Source organism: Acyrthosiphon pisum, chromosome A1, assembly GCF_005508785.2.
Source record: "Acyrthosiphon pisum isolate AL4f chromosome A1, pea_aphid_22Mar2018_4r6ur, whole genome shotgun sequence".
Taxonomy (NCBI): Eukaryota; Metazoa; Arthropoda; class Insecta; order Hemiptera; family Aphididae; genus Acyrthosiphon; species Acyrthosiphon pisum.
In genome coordinates, this window is record NC_042494.1 from 115,019,851 (window position 1) to 115,042,469 (window position 22,619).

The 22,619-nt window shown below is 30.7% G+C and overlaps 1 protein-coding gene across 2 annotated transcripts; it reads left to right on the forward strand.

Annotated features, from left to right (window-relative positions):
- The first annotated feature begins 6,243 nt into the window (after nucleotides 1-6,243).
- pdp1 (par domain protein 1) lies at nucleotides 6,244-21,441 on the forward strand. 2 transcript variants are annotated; one of them, XM_008189157.3, is made up of 6 exons: nucleotides 6,244-7,264; nucleotides 16,897-17,045; nucleotides 17,948-18,254; nucleotides 18,591-18,694; nucleotides 18,798-18,935; nucleotides 19,769-21,441. In XM_008189157.3, the coding sequence occupies exons 1-6, from the start codon at nucleotides 7,105-7,107 to the stop codon at nucleotides 19,850-19,852; spliced, it is 942 nt and encodes a 313-aa protein (XP_008187379.1). In that variant the 5' UTR covers nucleotides 6,244-7,104; the 3' UTR covers nucleotides 19,853-21,441. The 2 variants fall into 2 exon arrangements, with proteins under 2 accessions (XP_008187379.1, NP_001164575.1); NM_001171104.2 differs by having other exon boundaries at nucleotides 7,105-7,264; nucleotides 18,591-18,673; nucleotides 19,769-20,963.
- The last annotated feature ends 1,178 nt before the right edge of the window (nucleotides 21,442-22,619 follow it).

Here is a 22,619-nt window from a genome sequence, read left to right on the forward strand (position 1 = left end):
GGTACATGACACTTCTAAAGTATACTATTATATGTCGATGATAGTATCACGGCTTGTTGTTGATGTATAACGTGTTATATTAAATACCTAATGAATATTGTGATATGATTAATTTGGAATTTATTATAGGTACCTATTATAGGTCAATTTTTTTTTAATACCATAGATAAGTATATAATATGTCTTATACCTATAGACCGACATACCGTCTCCGCTCAGGATCGTTTTTCTTATACAATGATATTATATCATTGAATTCAAATTTAATACCATCCATTATACAGTGACCCACTTGTAATCTACTGTACAGCAGAGCGACATCCACTTACCCTCCTTTTTTTAATTTGAACAATATGAAATCTACAAGTCTTGACGATGAATAATAGTTTACACACAAAATGCAGTGAATTAATTATTATATTTAATAAAATTTATTATATAGCATTAATTAAGAAATTATATGTATATAATATAATTATATAATTATATTTTATTTTATTTATACCTAAATCAAATAAAAGGTAGATATTAATTGAAGCAATAATACAGGATGATTCGCCAAAGAATTCTCACCACCTCCTCACCACTTATAAGGACCATATTTTCAGATACTAAAATGTTTAATACAATTTTAGAGTATCTTGTAATGATAAACGATTTTTTCATATGGGAACCACTTATTCTTTAAATTGTATAGCAGATTTTTTAAAATATGAATGTATCTAAAATGAAATTCGAATTTGCTGCTGTTTTGAAATATTTAACTTTATGGATAATACTATATTCATAATTATAGGTTTGGAAGATATGGAAGCTATGATGTTTTTGAAATTATAGTTATTAATTGGTAAAAATAGTCGGAGCATTAAAACTAACTATCTATTACACCAATACATTTAATTTATATTTTAACCAATATTATGGATTGAATATCTTGAGTGCATACGTTTTATTAATTCTGAAACTACTTTATCGAATTTCATTAAAATGTTCATAAAATCCATCCACTTATCAATTTGTAGTAAAAACGGGTTAGTATAGTTCTCATTTGAAAAAAAGTAAGTACATTCGTGTACTTACAGATTATATTCCATTAATAATAATGGTATAAAAATTGCAATTGAAAATATGGTCCTTATTATTTATACTTAAAAACTCCAGAAATCAAATTATTTATGAATACATTCTTAAATGGAAAATTGAGGTGAACAGTAAGCACCCTGTATAATTATTATGCGATTTTCACTTTAACCGTTTTTTTTAATTAAATGTGATTTTAACTATCAAATTATACCTTATGTATTAATAATTATTAATATACATTTTTAAAAAAACAACTATTTTTGACGTTTGTCTATAATAATTGTACTATTGCATTTTCATTTTAAGTTATAAAAACTGAATTTCCAAAATGTTTTTTTCCTTTTCTTTTTATATTGATACCTATACTTCGCTGTTACGCATAATGCATATTTTAACGGTGACTGCGTTTACACGATAATTCTTTTCCTGGTTATAGTTATTATAATAATTGGGAAATATAGCTACCTATTCAACATCATCTTCATAGAACGCGAACATATATATCAAGTAATTTATAATGAATCAAAATTTAAAAATAAAAATCGAACAGAGAAAATGTTTTTGATTATTTTATTAGTTTTTTACAATTGGTGTAGGGACCTATATAGGAATGAATATACTGTCACAAGTTATTATATTAACGGTTTATAGAAAAGTATTTAGTTGAAGAATATTTCCCGGTACCTTCCATACGTTTCGATCACATTATAATAACTATATAAGTCTACAGATTATTTTATTTGTGTATTTACATATTGACATGAATTCGTAACTATTAATTATTAGGTGCATAAATCAAAAAAAAATAGGTTTAGGTTTTAAGTATTTCAAATGAAAAGAAAATTACATGAATTCTTATTTATGCATCTACTTAATTAAGTTTGTTTTGTTATTAGCTTTTTACAGGAATATTTTTTATAAGACTTTTATCACAACGACTATGCAGTAATATTTAAAATAGCAGTAAAATGTTTATATCGAATTTAGATTTATTTATCATTAATAAACTATTATAGATTATAATTTATAATTCTGCACATTTCACATTTCGCTAAAACAAATGATTTATGAAAACCACAATGAAAAGTGTCTACTCGACAGCTTAGACGATTATTATTATTATTTATGTTTTATAATTTCCTAGTGTCTTGTTTGTTTGAATTATTAGAATGCGTTAAGAAATCACGGCGAGAATTTATGTCAATATGGAGATGAGTTTTGAAATATAAATTCTAGTATTGGGTATAACGTTTTTGCACAAGGTTAGGATTTTTTTTCTCTCTTTCTCAAAACGGCTCTCAATACAGCCTTGTTCTCGGCCCGGTATCTCGTTTTATTGGAGGCCACGCGTTGTTCATGGATGTAGGAATAGGAAATCCTTGATCTTGTGTTTGCTACGCAAAACTACCGTGCACAGCCATATTGAATGTCGTCGCCCATACCAGCTGGTCCGCTCCTCCGAATTTCTCCTTAATTGGCTCTGAAACACCGCAAGAAGGATCTCCGCGAATCCTTATTTTCCCACCGCAGCGTTTGCCTACGGATTACATCGCGAATATACCGTTCACTTCCGCGTAAGAGTTTGTCTGGACTGTGTAGTGGAGTATACCTAACTGTTTTAGAGTGTGCGTGATTGTTATCATGCGCTCGTGCGATTTTCTCCGCGACTATTGGTTACCAAAATACGTTTACACGTCTTAATTTCTAATTGTGACCACCATCCACGAAAAATAAAACAAGAAAAAAACCAATTGGACAAACATTTTTAAGAATTATTATTTTTCAACAAATAACGCGGGTTTATCACGTATAAAAGATTTTAACGGTCGTGCACATTGACTCGGATGTTTTCGAATCACTTAAAAGACAAAACAAAATAATTTATATAAAAATCACAATAATCACGTACAATATTATATTTTATTTTACTGGCTTATTGTTGTAGCCAATAAAATGTTTGTAATTTCAACTCTGTATGACTGTATGGTTTAGTTATTATATATAAATCGGCCATTTAATTCATTAACCATGAGTATTTGAACATTTAAAACACATATTAATATGACTAGATTCCATAACAGCAGTATTAAGTAAAACCTGAGGATTTTTTATATCTATTAGACGAAATATTTTAAATTGTATGACGTATACAATTCGATGCATTTATTACGATTTTTAGCCTTGTAAGTACTATAATAATTAATAGCCACTATTGGTGTGACAGGTGATCACTGATTTGTTGCTAAAGCTCAAAACAGTAAAGTAGATGCGGTTTCTTGTTGAAAACAAACGGAATTTATTATTCATTGCATTATTGCGGGTATTCGGTCGATACACAGACATACAATTGTATTAATACAAGACTATACCGTACTTACAACCTAACTATACAAATTGTAACTGTCTAACATTTGTAATACGATGGTGGATTTACAATAATAAATGTGGCCATTATTGCTGTATAATCTCAAAAAACCACGTGGTTATACTGATGTTTTTTTAGATTTTATTATTATTCTGGTTTCTTTCACTTTCACGTACGAAAAACATTCGCGCGTGCTAAACCGTCGTAGATTTATAAATAAAACAAATACGATATTAATATATATTATAATTATACGAACACTTCGTGGACCATAGTGGGTATAAGGTACACACCAATATCTATATATTGGCAATGTAAATTTTCAATTAACTCGGCTTAAAACCGGATGTGTTTCAAATGCATTCAGAGGGTGTCCAAATTGTTGGTAAACGAGATATGCGTAAAGAGGTTTCTCTAAAAACGGTACACCAAAGGAAAGGTGAACTGGTCTAACGAGATATCGTGTTTGCACTTCGCAATAGAGAGTGCAAGTGTGTCCAGCTGAACATGTCGTGACGATTTGCCCACGTTATTTAGCCGCACTTAATATACGCTTGCACGCCGAACATAACTGAAAAATATAAAAATAATATTGAGCATGACTCTTAAAATACAACTGTAAAGTATGTGTTATGACAGAAATACGGTATATACATTATATACCTAAATAGAGGTATACTTCTGCAGTATAATAATATGCGGATACCCGTGATTTACAGACTACCTATCTATTGTTTCCATATGTTTTTATGATTCTTGAGACAAAATTCGCTCGTTTTTGGAATGAGTTCCAATACAGCTTGACAAAGCTATAATATTATCTGTAGTATTTTTATAGTTTATTATATTTTACAAGGACAATATTAGCTATTTTACCTACACACCGCTAACAGAAGATACATAAAAACTAGTTAAACAACCGTCAACACCATATGCGATTTGACATTAATACATAAACAAAACAAAACATGGCCGACAAAAATAAACACCATACAAAATTCAATGTAGTAATTATTATTATGTGTTCCCATAAACTGGAATAGTAAATTCGTTTAACGGTCCGCGCGCCATTCTTTCGACGATACGTTTACCACCGGTTTAAACTTGTTAAATTTGTAAGAGTAAAAATATATTTTCACTTTTTAAATAATATAAACATTTTTAATTATCAGATTGACGAAGAAAAATTAATGATTGCTTCACATTGCTAAATGTTATAACAATTTAAAATCATATATTTGATAACGGTTATTACTTTTTATTAATTAAATAATAATAATATAGTATGCCATTTACAACAAATTTAATATTTATACTAAACGTGTTCTAATTTCTTTCAAACTTAATTACTTGATAAATTCTATCATTCCATGTATATTGCCTGTGTGTGTGTGTGTGTGTGTGTGTGTGTACAGGAAACTATTGAGCTATTGTAATAATTGAGTTGTGCATATTAATATATTGATGTAGGTAATGATGATAACATTTAAAATCGATTAGATATTTTATCGTTTATCAAAATCAAAACATTATTAGTACACTATGTGGTACTCAAGAACAATCTGATTAGCTTTAACTATAAGAATATTTCATGATTATAGGTATTATTATATTTTATAAGTAATAAAATGTCTTGTATAAATGAAACTGTTTCAACGCATCATAACATAATATTGCATTATTTAATTTATTAGTATAAAGTTTTTGAATGAATGTGCGTAAAATTACTATAATATACTACTACTGATAAAGTCATTCTCAAGTCAATATAAACGTAAATCATATTTGTCGAATTTTCCATTGAACTTTGATATACTTACATATATTTCATTTGCATTATAAAATATAATTGTTGTTGCTAATGTAAAAGCCCTTCATGAAGTTATCGCAATAAAAGTATATTGCTAATATATTATATACAGGGTGATTTTGCCTCGCAAAATATTTCGTTATTAAAAATATTATATTCTTAGACATTATTATTTCTTAATTTTTTTTACTTTTCTGAGTAACCATACCCATATACTTTTAATTTAATACTCTAAAACAAAATATTCTTCTGAGAATTTTCAAGATAACAATCACATTTTGATGAAGTTTATTTAATTAGTTACAAGTTTTTGAATTTTAGACATTAAGTGGAGTAGAGTAGAGTGCCACAGGATACTTATAGGTAATGATCACTACTCGATTGAAATTTGAATTTTATCCATCAAAATTCTGAAAAAAATATTTTGCTGCGGAACACAAATAACTAGGTGTACTTTTTCAAAATTGTAATATTGAGAGTTAACAGTTAAAAGAATCATCATGTAGGCACTATTTATTTTAAATCCGAAACTGTGATTAATTATTTTACTTAATTTTTTATTTGTCACTATAAGTAATATATTATAATAATATAACCTACCTTTGTATCTGTGTGATTGTATAATAAATAATAGCTATACATTTTATATATATATATATATATATATATATTTATATATATATATTATACCTATATTGGTATATAACATGCTATGGAACTGAAATTAGTATATTTTTTTTTGTGTCAAATTAAATTTTAATAATAATGGTTAAAAATGTACCTATTGCATGCATGAAAATATAAAAATTGTCAGGATTACTGCAGAAGATTATTGATTTTTTATCCATTTTAATTTAATAAATAGTTGTTATATAAACGTGAAGAGTATAACATTTATAGTTAAGTATGGTTCTTTAAAAAAATAATTAATTTTATTAGATGGCTAATTAATATTATTTAAAAACACATTAAAAAAAAAAAATAGATAACTGTCCTCGAACTACGAAGCGTGGTTGTGATCGTAATAAGTAATAATTTTTCCGATATTCGTTTTATCATATAATATTTTAATGCGGTGTCTGCCATCACTACTGCATAATATGTTGGCTATAATGTATACTGCAGCTCACACAATATTATGAACCCAACGGAAACAATATCGTATATTAAATTGGACACAATAACATCGACGGCCAATCGAAATTCAAATTGACGATTAAGAAAGGAGAGGTCCGGATATGGATGGTTGATAAATGTAAATTTGGGAACAATTTATATGTACATAATATATACATTTTTTCTTACATATTATTATTATTATCATCATCATCATTATCGTTATTATTATTTATGAGAAGCAGATAAGAAACGAAATTGATATGATAATGTCTGGTGAGAAGCCGTGTGGAGAGGGGTACCGTGGTTCCGCAGTTGTGGGGGACCGTGCGTTGCGAGCGCCAAGACGGTACCGGCGGCGTCGGGACTGCCAGTCAGCGCCGGTGCTGCGTGCCGAGATCAGTTCCCCCGAGAACACGCGTGCCCCCGTCGGTAGTCGAAGCACAGTAAAGCTTAAACGTTTCCAGAAAAATTAAATAAAAGACGATTTCATTTTTGTTGTTATTTTATTTTTTCGAAATTTGTTTTTAAGCCGTTTTACGTGATCATGCTGTGATTGGACGTTCGAATTCCGACGGATTTTTTTTACGGATATTGAGAAATTATTGTTTTAAGTCTCGACAAAGCTGTCCTCCTTGTCCACCGAAATATATCTTACTGTTTTTGCGCTCGTAATTTTTTTTTCGATTTTTTTTTTTTTTATTATTTCACGTATATTAATTAAACAAAAATGTACGAAGCAAAGTGTATTGTAATGGACTACCAGCACCACAATGCTCAACTGCAGGCGCAGACACAGCAACACCTACAGCAACTCCAATCGTTAGCTCCTGATTCGACCAGATGGAATCAGTACCAACAGTTTTGGCGACATCAGATGCTAATGAATGGTATTAAATGTTTTATACGAATGATTATTATGTATTATGTTATGCATTTTCTACAACTGCTGGACAGGTGTTTCGTTTTAAATTCGCAATGTTTATTCTATACCGTATATACCTACGCACGAATAATAAACAACACAATTCTTACATATACGATTCGTTTCTGAATTCGTGATTTTCAATTATTATAAATAACGTCCCAATGTATAATAATATAATAAGTCTTATGATATACTTAATCGTTGGAATATTTAATATTAAAAATCACTATTTGAGTATATTTTATAAAAAAGAAAAAATAACAAATTATTGATTTAATGATACATTTTAACGTACCCGTGTAAAGTACTAAGCCATAGTTCAATGAATATCATTTGTTTAAATGTATAAAATATAACGTAAGAACTAATTTATTTTCTTCCTAAATATGAAGCATATTTCTTAAGCATTTTCATGACAAAAGAGAGAAAAATAAAGTTAATTACAATAATGTTAAATTAATGATAATTAAAATATATTATAGTATATCCATACAACCATATTGTTGGACAAGTTGTGTGGTCACGTATACAACATTTCAAACCTCAAGGTGACATTTTTAAGGGTTAAACATAAAAAATTGACTAAAGGTCGACAGTGCGATAAGTTATCGTTTGCGTAACAAAAAAATATTTTTGTTGGTGTACGATTTGATTATTTATCTATCAGCAAATATAGATATTTTTTTTCATTTTGCTGGTAACATTAGGTAACGCATCAAATGTACGTTTTTTTGTATATTTTTTTCCAAAGCTATAATCCAATAATGTTATCATCGTTATACCTCTGAAAAAATTAAACCATTTTAACAACATATTAATTACAACATACATTACATTATAAACTACATTGCACGTATACTAGAAAATAAAAAAAAATGAAAAAGAACTATTGAGTTTCTTTCGCAATGAAATGAAACAGATGATAATATTGTCTCGTCACATTTTGAATACCCAAAAGTGAAATGTCTGTAGAGACGACCTTGAAAGAGACGCACACCACTTTCTATTCGATTTTCGAGCGCACACGTGATTAAGCTTTCATAATGAACAACAATACATTTGGGTCATTACATATGATTTTCTTCTCTTCTGCAACCCCTACTCACTGTGTTATTTATTGTACGTCAGTGTAGACCGTACAGGCAATAATATATTAATATCATTGTACGCCGCGACAAATTTATTGAGATTCAAATGAATTATCCATGAACGAACGCGGCAGTACCTACATTTCCTGCTGCAACTGAACTGAATATATGAAAGTAAACACGTCTTATTCACTATTTGTGTAGGTACACTTATCGCCTTAAAAACGAATAAATAGTAACGTACAGAGTGTCATATTATCTCGGCTAACGAAATTTATTGTAATTTATCTTTGAATTACATTTACTGAAGTTTCTAATCCATTGGGTGTTTACATTGTTCGAGATTATTAAATAGATATCACTTGTGATCATAAAAAAAAAAGAATATAGTAATAACAATAAGCACTTAATGCGTTTGCCATGTTAATGTAATAAAACATATTTTTTTTCCCATTCCCTGCGTAAAAATATTCACTTCTTCTAAGTGACACGTGCAACTGTTAGTTTATTTGTTCTAAATCCGTTGGTTTTTCTGCCGACAAATATTATTCCACGATGTGCCATTTAACTGAAAATATACATATACTCACGGTATATGCACGCACTTTCAATTTCAATGGTCAGCTAATTACTTTTGTATAATACATAATATGCACTTAAGAACGTTCTTAACGAATCTTAATGAGTGAAATTCGAAAGTTTTATAATCGCCATTAATGATCGCAGGGATTTTAGGACGTTAATCAATTTATTTATTATTACACAATATACATTTTATGATGTACGCGCACGCGTTATTCTTTCGATGTGTTTTTTATTCATATGCTTTTCACACCTTTGTCTGGCCAATAAATGAAAACAGAAAGCGATATTGAACACTGCAGCGACAACAAAAGCAAACCTATTACCTATATAATATAATATATCCGCTCACGTCAGAACGCGTATAGAATAAACATTGTAATGTATATAATATATATCTGTGTGTGTGTGTGTGTGTGTGTGTGTGTGTGTGTGTGTGTGTGTGTGTGCATATGTGTGTGTGTTCGTGTATTGATGAGTGTACACCTATGATATTTTTGATTTTTTTCCTCATGACAACTCATACGAAACTTTGTTTGAAGGAAGACGATAGTATTATATTATCAATAAGAGTTTGGAGACTTTAACGACAGACTACAAATGCGAAAATCTGGTTGTAAAGTATATTATTATGCGGTTTTTTTTATATTTGTAGTCACGTGCAAAAATAACGTTAAATTCGAACAGTACTCCGCTATAGTCGTTTATACTGCACGCCGAGGAGCCAGCCGACTGTATTATCCACTTTCACTTGTGCGCCGCTCCGTTATTTCCGGGGTAGCCTTGTTCGACCGGTTAGCGCCTTAAAGAAAGAAAGAAGAAAAAACAAATCAACGACGTGGGCATAGAATAAACTACATTTTTTTTCATTTCGTTTGTTTTCTCAAGATCGATATTACTGGAATAGAAATTATAAATTACTATTCGACGATAGTGTAAAACGCGTATATAAACACAAAGATATTAAAATAATATATTATATTATATTTACCGTTGTAGTACTATAATATAGGTACGCATATTGTGTGTGATTTTTCCCTTATAGGTTATATTATTTAACGCATTCATCGAAAGTGTATTGAAACAACTGATGTACAACACATATTTTATAGTTAACTTATTAAATAGGTACCTACATTGAAATTAATATTGAAGAATTCAGTTAGCATACCTATGTACCTAGTATTTTGACTATTGGCAAGATCAAAGTGTGCTGCAGATATAGATGCTCGAATTAACTCATAGCATATTTTAGTGATAATCTATAGGTAATCTATTCGATTATAATAATATCATGTACTTATACCTAGATTTCGTTTTGAACTTCTGCATGATGTCAATCATTTTATAAATTTTCGAACGTGCTGCAGTCATTAAATTAAATTTTGTTACAAATCCCCGACTTTAAAGGTGCCTCTGTAATACTCGCCTGCCGTTATATATATAGATGGCAAAATAATCATCTATATTTGTCGGTATATTATATACGTAGCTGTGTACATATATTATAATATCGGGATAACTCTGCACGCGCGGACAGCGTGAAATAATATTTATAGCTGCCCTGGTGGTGTAGTATAATAATATTATGCCTATTATACGATTTCCCCTGTCGTGGCCAACACGCAAACGCAGTCACTTTTTAATAATAATAAAAATAATACACTTAAAATATTCGTCTCTCTCGACTACGTCGTCATAATATACGTCGAGATTCGATCGTGCCCGTGCGTAGACGCGTACATATACATATTATAATATTATGTGTATGCATACATTTACTTAGAAATGGCCGCCCACCACGGAGACCTGCAGCACCGTCTGTAATATTGACAATTCCGTCACCGCAGAAGTGAAAGTGTTTTTATTAATTTTTTTTCGTCTATAAATAATATGTGTATTTTATATATTTCGTTTATGCACGCGCACCGGTCCGTCCGTTAGCGTATTTACGCACACACACGCACACGCACACTGCTAAAATATCATATTATTAGTATACATCGTATCCCCTCGGACGTCCGCTCGTTAATCGGCGCGTATACGAAAACTCTCACTTTTTTCGCTTCATCTATGTGTCCACGCGCGAATCCCACCATCCGGCGGACAGTTTGGTCCGGTCGGGATAAATGATAACGGTACTAAATAAAAAATAATAATGTTTATGACTATAAAAAATTGTCAGAGTGAACTTTCTGGTGGGGTGGGCTGGCTGACTGGCGGACGGGCGGGCGGGTGGTTGAGTAATATCTATTAAAACGTGCAAATAATAACGGGACGCGCGTTTTTTAATCGGTCGACAATGGGACGAGGGTAAGGTGACGGAGAAAGACGTACGCTCGGTCGGTCTTGGTACGTTGGTCACACTACCGCACGCGGTGGTGTGGCGCGACGGGTGAAAGTGAGATGGGAACCACTTTCGCCGGGAAATACCCGCTTGACGACGCCGACGCAACCGGTGTCCTTCCGGAATCCACGCCGCCGCCTTGCGTGATTCGTTTTTATTTTTTCCAATCTCCTACCGAGCCCGGAATCGTTATTAACAGTATTTTTTTTCACTGCCGTCTGCAAATAGAAAACACAACGGTAAAATAATTGCCACGCGAACCTCCAGACAGCCATAGGCCGCGACCGACGTTATAATACCATGATATATATACCTATATCTACTCTCGTTCTCTACTTTGTATGTGCATTGTACATATAACGGTCACAATATTTTTGAAATACCCTTTATTGTACGAAAGTCTAACTTGTGGTAAATAGTTTTAGACACTTTTTGGGAAATTTAAATACATTTGTGATTTATACACTTTGAATTTGTACCATACCACCACGAAATAGGTGCTGGGTTTAATGTTAAGTATAATTTTCTGCTGGTATATATTATAATGTTAATGGACAATTGATAAGTACTGTAATGTAATAATAAGTGTACACCCTGCCAAATTAAAAAATAGGTATGTTACCAAGAATATTAATTTTTTAAAAAAAATAATTAGTTCAATTAAGTAATTTGGTTCAAATATTGGGATGTGCCAAAGTTGTTCCCCCGACAAATAATATTCTAATTTTCTATTTACACCAGCGACAATGTTAGCTTCTTATTAATACCGTAATATAACACATATAAATCAGTGAAATGTAATAATAAAAAGAATAAGAACATCATATTTTCACAGAAGGTGGCTAAAACATTTTGTTTTCACAGTATATTATTAAATATCTGGTGTACTAACCATCCTTTCCGATAATATTATATTTTATGTGATTGTTTTGCGGTCGTCTGAAGCTTGTCCGACAACCGGACAATATTGCAGTGTTATTGTGCCATTAAATTGTACATAATATTACATTGTACTGCTCAATTCGAATTATTTATTTATTTTGATGTAATTAAAACTAATATACCTACTTTATTGTTATTAACGACGTATTTATTTTGGTATTTTAACGACCAAGACATATACACTTAAAATTACACACGCGATAACAATAGTTAATAAGTAATAACTAATGAGTAATGTTGTGCTTTACCCTAATAGGTATTATATATGTTGACGACTTGACATATACTCGTGTAGATAGACTTTCGTCCGAAATTATTTGATCCTATATTTCTATCCATATACTAAAGTAATAATAAAAAACAATTATTAATAAAAGGTAAACTGACTACCTTACTAGAATGAGATTATTCATACTTGTATAGTTTTTTCTGTTATCTAAAATTTGTTGGATAATAGTTAGTATTGTAATCTTAAGCATATGATTTCGATTCCAAAATATTGCTTGGCTTGACATTTTTTTATAAAATATTCAACTGCGAAGAAAAAAAATTGACTAAAAAACGAATCAGTCATGTACCGAAACTGGTGTTGATAAATTACTAATGAGTGAAACGGTATTCGTCATCCAAATTCCTGACGAATTCGATATTTTGCGTTGCAAGTAGTATAGTCTCTGTTCGTCGCATATGATTTCAAACTGGTTTTCGATTTTTCGAGTCGAAAAAAATAAGATGCGAGAAAGCCAAAAACCCATTGTTGACGGGCCAACGGATAATTTTATACTTACAGTTAACGCGAAAAAAAATATAAAAAAAATATTTAATGATGATAATAGTAGCTATGTAGTTAAGTTCTTCGGGCCGAACGACTTGCTCTTCTGCAGACGTTGCGCAATCAGAATAATAATAATATTATATATCCGGACTCTCGAGCAGCACTTTCACTTCGCGCAAACTGCTGCCGCCGCCGACGTAGTCTGCGAGCACGGCATATAATCACATTATACTATAATAATATAATAATGCACGCCGGTATACCGCTACTATTAATGAACACTGCGAATCAGATAAAAAAAAAACGTAATACGTGTTTGCGGACGATATATTTTTCTGAAGAAACGCGCCCGACCGTTTCCGAACGGCTTTATCTAGACGGATTATCAGCAAATAATATAATATATATAAGACAAATTAATGGAATTTGAATTTTCACACACGTTTTGACGCGATAATCTCAAAATTTTGCGAACACGCGTCGGTTCGAACGAAATCTACTTTGAATAGAAAGTTTAGAATGGCCCGTGGGATATAATATTAAAAACCTAATAATAAACGAGTAAACGTGTAACGGTTGAAATTATATTTTATGAAATGTATTATTATCGTTTGTATAATATTATTAATTATTAGGTATGTATAGGTACACTTATAATATTATATATAGGCACCGTTATAAACGGCTCTTTTGGGACAACATTTTCATACACCACCGTTATTAATCGGACCCTTTAAAAAGTACTAAACAACCAATTTTGTTTCAAGCGACTTATCCTGCAGAACATAATACGTCATTCCGTTACATATTATTATATTATCATCGTCTAAACTAGTTTTTGTTAATATTATATTTTAGTTTATCGCTTTTAAATATACCTACGCATGTCAATTTCATAAAATGGAAATTACTTTTATAATTTTGAATGTTATCAGACTTATCTAGCTAATCTTATTAACATTTTTTAATATTATGCGCGTAAGTTGCGACGAATTTTTTTTTTATCTATCAAAAAATTGAAAGCCAGTGCACCATTTCTGCACAATTGCAAAAATTCCTTATATTATAGCCATTTAGGTACAATATATTTTAACATTACCGCTATTGTCTATATAAGTAATTAGTAATTACCAAGTAAATAAAACACGGTGATCTACAACCATTTTTACTATAATGAATATAGATTATTAATGAATATTAGATATTGTATTTTAATAATAATAATTAATATTGCACACCACAATCGTTCAACACCTACAAGGTCTGCACTGGTCAGTGATGTTAAAAAATGATTGATAAATCCATCGTCTTCCCTTTGTAATGTAAATATTAAAATGAGTTTAATTTATACGTCGAATTGAAACAAAATAATCGAATAAATTTATTATGTGTGTAGATAATTATGATAATTTATGTATAATAAAATCATTCATCTATCAGTAATACGTCGAATCTATTTAGTTATACAGTCATCTCAGTCATAGTTCAACACTGATAAAATATAAAGTAATGCATAATTTCTGAATAAACCATTTTTTGTACATAGATGGAGTCTGAATAATGATTATCTATATATTTGATATTATTTTGTACACATAATTATATTTTATTATTAGGTCGGGTATAATTATTACGATATAAACGTGTACAATAATAAAACACCACCAAACGAATGAGTGTATATTAACCAAATAAATAATTTTAAATAGTTAAAAGTGATATCATTAGTGGTATTTGGAGGGGGGGGGGGTGGGGTATACGTCTCAAGTTTTTTTTTTAACGTATACACTAAGGAAAATAATATTGTACCTATATATTATATTATAAGTAAAATATGTATGCAATATAAGCTATTAAGTTACGAAAATAATACTTATGTACAATTTCATATTCAAGTGTATAATATAGTCGCCAGTCGGTGAACACAATAATAAAAGACAATGAATACTTCACAGAATTATAGTTTATTGTATCTCAACATTTTCTTTTACACTATATCAACTTGAAGTGAATAATGTATATTTCTCCAGTAATAAATGCCCGGATATTGGGAAAACATGAGTGGGTACACCGGGGTGCAAATACCTCGTTCATACATCGGTTTGATTTCTTCGGATAAATCGAATATTAAACGCGAATTATACTCACACATAATACAATATATTAATGTATATACCGGGCGCCAGTGTTTCGTTAGAGGGAGGAAGAGAAAAAGAGAGACAAATCGGACAAGCGCAGATTGATGTCTGAGAGATGAAGACGAAAGTGAAAACAAATCGTAATGGAAGCTAGAACGCGTCAAATCTGTTACGGCTTCCTACTTCCTGCATTACGAAACGATCGCAACTGTAAAATGTGTACAGGTATAATACCTACTCTTCTTTGGTACCACGGTAGCGGTGCAATTATCAGACCGCTAAATGTAGGTTTGTCCGCCGTCTCTCTTTGGTTCAGTGTATTTTTTCGCACAATTATTTTATCTTATTGATATTATAATACGTATACGCCTTGTTATTATTTCATTGTACCAAAACCAAAGCGCGTGTGTCTTGTTAACATTTTTTTAATTTTTTTTATGCAAGAACGTTTTTGATGGTTCGGCCTGCGGTCGTTAGTGGTTTTTAATCATTTATTTTCTTTTTTTTTAATCGACAAGGACGGTGGTTTTTTTAGATTTTGTTGTCTTATGATAAAAAGAAACAAATACACACATTCATTAGGTATATACATAATACAAACTCTAAATAACCAAACTAATCTCGAACGGAAAAAAAACGAATCATCTAAAATATGTATTCAAGATTAAAGTATGGATATACCTACTTGACTATACGCTGCATTAAATTGCGCGCGAATCTGGGCAACGATAATTTCTGTGTAATATTTAAACTGCACATTAAATGTATAATATTATTGTAAAAAAAACTATTTTAGAACCCCCGCGTAGATTCAAGCAATCGACTGTAATCCGTATTTTGCTTAATTCAACGGTTTCGCCAACGAAGCAAAAAAATTGTTAAAAAACGAATCAAACAGCATAAAATATAATTCGATATAAAATAACAATATTGTCGTCGTTTAATTGCGTCGAATAAGTACTGTGTATAGCCTTGAGTGGTATCCATCATATTGCTGATATGGTCGTTTGTGTTGATATAAATCCATTTACGGCATTTCCTATATATACTAATACATACATTATATCTATCAGACTACTCTATATTATATTCAAAGTTGTCCGATAAATATATTATAACTTCGTGGATTCCATATAGATTCAAAGTTTTTTCCCGTATCGCATGACAGTACATACAGAAGAAAATGACAAAAATCTATGTCTATATAAATCGGTTTTATATAAGTCTAAACCATGAGCTGATTAATGAATTTCAATGACAGAACTAATGTGTTTAATGTGTTTTCATTGTGTTCGCACAAACCGTTTCCTGGAACAAGTTTCAGAAAGTCGACAATTATTCTCATCTTACAAAATATCTCGTTTATTCATTCGTTTGACATAAAATATGACATATGCAATACGTACTCGATAGTTATACAGTTAGTATATAGTTTCAAACGGGGGTATGCCTACCCAAATATCGCTAATTCGTGCAGTTTTTTTTTATATCGTATTGATTTCTGCCACGTTTTTGATTGTCAACTCGAAGTTACCTTGGATTACGCCGAAGGCCAATTCCTACGCCGTTGTGATCCAAATATTGCGTATTTTTCATTAACTATTGTGTTCGAAAACGTCATTAATTAATCATCAATTTAGCTTTCTTATAAAATAAGACAATTAATATTATTTTATGCTGTTGCTAACGAGATTTTCACGGGTAATTTGATTCGTTTTCCAGGAAAAGCTTGTGGAGTACCCAGAGATGGCAATCCTGATAAAAAAGAAGAAAATGAGCTTTTGTGGACTAACGTCGTAGAATCTCAGTCAGCGTTTCTGGGACCGAATCTATGGGACAACAAAACCATACCATACGACAATGATCTTAAGGTAATTATTTTGTCTAAATAATAATTTATAAATATGTATATCGTTTATATTTCACGACCAAATAGTAATCCTATTACTGCAGGCTGCAGCAGTGGCTAAACGAACTTAAGGAATTTCCGATTAGCCAACTTATAATATAATGTTTATTAACCCACCGTCTTAAAAAATTAAGCTTAAGCCACAATTCTACTCATCAGTTCGTTTCGTCATCCTATGGAATATTATATTAAAAGTGAGCCAACATACGTCAACGTTATAAGCTCTATATAAGTTAATAGCTAACAAACTATATTTTTACTCTAAAACTTTTAAGTCAATACGGTAGTCAGTCTATAAAAGTATTATCTTAAAAATAAGTTAGTATTTTTTTTTTTTTAACTACCTGGATCACACATAATATAATGACTGCAGCAACTTAAAATAATTTTAACAATTATTGCTTTAAATAATAACTAAACATTTTGTTTAAAATTCTATACCTATACTAATTCCTTACATTATAACTGCACGTCTGCACCTATAGTAATTTAGACAATCACACATTTGTATCAACTGAATTATTAAATCAAAGAACATGTATTTTTTACAAATGAACTGGATAAAGCTAAATTTGTACAGGGAATTTTTTTTAACTAAGTCGTACCTATAGTTAAATTAAAAGTAAAAATAAAATAAATAACAAACATAATATTTGTACTGGGCTGAAATTACCACCGTGGTAATTTGAAGTTTTCTCACGCTGGTGAATCGGAAAAACTGGAAAACACGGTGGACCATCCCGCGCAGGGTACACTGTACCTACATAACGTACTATTCCTATATAATATTATTATTATTATTATTATTATTATTATTAATAATAATTGTGCCCAAATCTAACCTCGTGACGCGTTCGGTTTCAGTATTGCGACCTCGACGAATTCCTGTCCGAAAACGGATTGCCGGTGGAAGGCGACCACCAGAACGGAACGACCGCGGGCAACGTTAACCCGGGCACCATAGTGGCGGTCGGCCACCAGGGTGGCGCACTCATGCCGGGCGCCAACAACCGCCTGTCCTCGCCGCCGCCGCCGCCGCCTTCCATACACCCGATACAACACTTGCAGACAAACGGCGTGGGCGTCATACTGACCAAGCGCGAACCGTCTCCGTCGCCCAGCGAACCGCTCAGCCCGATCACCATAAACCCGGCGTCACCAGCAGATTCAAGTAAGTTTCGTCTAGAAGTCTAGAAAATATGTATACTTTGTTATTCTGATCATAATCGTCGTCGTGAGTGTGCGACGGGACACGAAAAAAAAATTAGTCATACTATAAAAAAAATCGATAGACTATCGGACCTTTGATACGGTGACAAAACGTTACGATGTACACCTTATACCAATACGTGTTTATCATATTTCGTTCCTGTCGCCATCATCGATAATGTTATTATGATTATATGAATTATATGACATTATGACTATTAATACATAATACAGTCATTACATATTATTAGTACAACAAGTTCTACGTGTACTTATGGCGTGCGTTTCGTTTTTGCAGCATTGTCATTCGCGTCGTCCAGCAGAGACTTCGACCCGAGAACAAGGCCGTTTTCCGACGAAGAATTGAAGCCGCAGCCAATGGTAAAGAAATCAAGGAAACAGGTGAGAAGGGCCTCGTTAACTTGATTGGTTTATTATTGTCATTACAACGCGAACTTACTCGCGGCTCTATTGACATCCCATATTGACCATAATTTTTCATTAGTTTGTACCGGATGGGCTGAAAGATGAGAAATACTGGGCAAGACGTAGAAAAAACAACATGGCGGCAAAGCGATCGAGAGACGCGAGACGAATGAAAGAGAACCAAATTGCATTGAGAGCAGGGTTTTTAGAAAAAGAGGTATTTAACTCGTACAATGGGACGAATATTATTAAAAGAATATCAATAAAGCTTATAAACTGCAGTGGTTTTAATAGGGGAGGTCCCCATAGGTGCAATTCAAAACTAAATCCGGTATTAAAAATAAAATCTAAACAAAACCGCTTAATCTTACCCAGCCTATTTCATCGTATCTATAGGTTTGTTTTCAGGCACCCAATAATATTTCTCAGTTGAACAGTGATAACGCTATATGAAAATCACTAAAAAATATGTACCTATTGCTTGTCATATTAAAAATCGAATGACCACAATATTAAGTCCGATGGAAATAACAATTATTAAAATGATTATACAAAGTTCTATTTCATTAATAAATGCATTGATGATTAATTAATCATGTTACGTCACATTGTACTTCATATAATAATTTATCATCGATAAATATTAATTTATTTCCAATCTTGTAATTTAACTATATGCGTGTACGGTGTACCTATAAAAAAAAAGGTATTTTAACGATCGAATAGGTACTTACATACTTTTTATTCATCATTAGGCTATTTTTAATTCACGTGGTTATTACTTATTAGTTATTAATAGTTACGGTGAACTAATATTAGGATTTTGATTAAGAAGCCAAAACATAGGTGCACTATAAAAACTGCTGATATAGTCGACTTTAAACCTGTGTAGATTTATCTAAACTTTATATTTAAATTTCTGGGTGTAGAACCGTATTTGTGCGTTTCGCACAAAATACGTAATACGTATAATACCTTTGCTTTACTAACAAAATAGTAAACAGATTATTAATATAAAAATAATAAAATACGTATTCTTGTACATTACAGAACATGGGCCTTCGACAAGAGATGGAACGTTTAAAGAAAGAAAATTTAGCACTCCGAGATCGTCTTTCAAAGTTCGAGATCTAGAATATTTCCCGTGGATTTGTATGCACCATAATACCCTTATCCTCTGTGTTTTTGAAAAAAAAAAATACCTTACCCAAATTGTCGTTACTATTTATCGCACCGTTGACCGTCAGCTCGTTAATAAACACTCACTCTTCCAACGCACCGCGGTGGTCGTCTGTAAGGAGTCGTGTATAGAAATGAGTTATATTATAATTAATACGTTGTAGTTTATAAAACATAAAAATGCATATAATCATATATAATATGTATACAATAATAAATATTATTGTTATAACGCAACTGATCTCAATTCCAAATACGAAAGAAATTCCACATTCAATATTATCAAACAATTTATTTATGGGACCTCAGCAGATTCTCAGGAAGAAAACAAATTTGTCAATAAAACAGCAATGGATTCAAAATAACATGATATCACACAAAGTTAATTTTCCCGAGTTTAAACTTACAATAGCATTTAAGTCGATGTACATGGTTTTTGTTGTTCTGTACATAAAATAGGTCTACAATTATTAAATTATTAATTATATTATTATTATTTTATTATTATTATTATTATTTTTATTATTATTATTATTATTATTATTATTATAAATCGTCCTATTTATATGTTTTTATAAAAATGAAATGCGTGTTAACCTGACATATTATATTAATATAGTCTTGATAAGTATAAAAAAATATTATAAACGTAAAAAAAATAATTCATTGGTACAAGATAAGACTTTATAATATATATATAATAATATTATAATATATTATAATGGTAATTGAGAAAAAAAAACAGAATTTATTTTCGATTTATTCTCATTTTTTTTTTGCATTGGTCATTATTATGTATTTAGAATATTGACCCTTCTAGATGCAATTTATTTCATAACATGGTTTATATACTGTAGTGGACGATATGATTTCTTTAGTGAAGTTTTGAGGGATCTGTTTTCGTTTTACATCTATATCGTTGCGTGGGGATTTGTTTTATTTATTTATGCTTCCAATATTGTATAACATGTCAATTAATTCATAAGATCATCACAAATTAATTATTAATTGTTTTATTTTAATATGTATAGATTTCTTAAATATATTATATATTATATTATAATTATTATCCTTCGTCTTCAATATGATTGACGAGCGTTTTTAATATGTTTAGTTTTACCATTATTATTTAATTGTTTGATTAGATACTTATCTTTTTCTTTATTATTATTTTTAGCAATTAAGTGTTGATTTTTAAAAATGTTTATTTGTAGACATTTAAATGATTATTGACAGCTCGCTTATTGTTTCATAGGATTATTTAATTAGGCTTTAGAAAATTAAGGTATTTGTTCTAAGGATCATATTTGATATTTTGTGAATAGTTACTTTTTTTATAATACTTTAATAACATAATACCTAATTGTAATTTTGTTTGAGAAAACAAACGTATGGGTCAGGGCTGCTGTAAGATTTTCTTTTTTTTTTCTTTTTATATATATATGAACTTCATATATACATAACATTGTTGTCAAATTATAATTATTTCCAAAAATGTTATTGTTTTGCATGAATATTGAATATACACGAAATGACCATTAGCTTATCATGTTATTGATTTTAATAATATATACCTTCACTATTAGTTTAAAAAAGTATTTCAATTTTTTTCAATCACAAAATCTTAGTTGAATTAATTTTTTATGATGTTTACGACTGTATATATTTTGTACTCTATAATTGGACACTATTGGTTCTCCCGGAGTTACCACCAATGGTGAAAATTGAAAACTAATTGTTGCATGGCAACATATTTATATACAGAATACCTTTCCTTAATTCCTTGACCAGCAGACAGCAGTCGCCAACCTTTCAGACTTCACTGGCCAACAATATAGTGATAAGTTCATGGCATTAAATTCCAAGGATCACATCTTAAAATCATAATAATATGAATCTTTTTAAGGAGATAATAAATTTAAGATAATACATTTCTGTTGCTAGACGCTCCTTGACCACTCGGTGCTTAATAATAGCTATAGCCTGTAGCCTTCTTATATGAATAGTATATAATATATTTCATATTTATATAATAAATTATTATATTCTCAATATTGCTAATTTGGTAAAAAAAAAAAAAAAACTTCCCATACTCCGTATAGGCATGGTATGATACTATCGTTGGTAGGTATAGGTACTCCTTATTATCGCAACAGCACAATATGATTATCATTTTTGGTGAACATTAATATAATATTATTATAACATAATTACGGTATCAATAACCTATAGGTATACAAAATTCTTAAGTTTCACAGGTTCTTACACAATGATTATTTTTCTAAATCGTTCGTGAATATTGTACTGCAATTTTATTTGCGTGAAATACGATTCAAAAAATAATTAATACTTTATACATTTTCTATATAACAAAATTATATGTAATGAGTGTAGGTTTCGCGCACTTGATGATCGCCGCCTTGTCCCCAACCTATAACTACGGGATACGGCACTGCAGGATCCATATCAAAGGCGATCGACAAATAGGTAACTGGGTATGTCCAGATTTTTCTATAGACCAAAAGTCTCAAAACTTACGGTTCGTCAGGCTCATCACTGATGTTTTGATTTTGATTTTTGACCTCCAAGATCTCCTAGTTATATAATATGTAGATAGTAGGTATATATCGTATATCCGAATATGAATTATTGTGAGGAAATCAGAAAATATATATTTTTCCTTTGCAAAGTCATGTAGGTAGGGATAAAATAATAAAATAAT

Excerpts from the sequence above, each read along its gene's own strand:
- pdp1 (XM_008189157.3), top strand. The coding sequence starts at position 7,105 with ATGTACGAAGCAAAGTGTATTGTAATGGACTACCAGCACCACAATGCT. Across the intron at positions 17,046-17,947 it reads CATACGACAATGATCTTAAG|TATTGCGACCTCGACGAATT; the intron begins GTAATTATTTTG and ends GTTCGGTTTCAG. Across the intron at positions 18,255-18,590 it reads GGCGTCACCAGCAGATTCAA|CATTGTCATTCGCGTCGTCC; the intron begins GTAAGTTTCGTC and ends TCGTTTTTGCAG.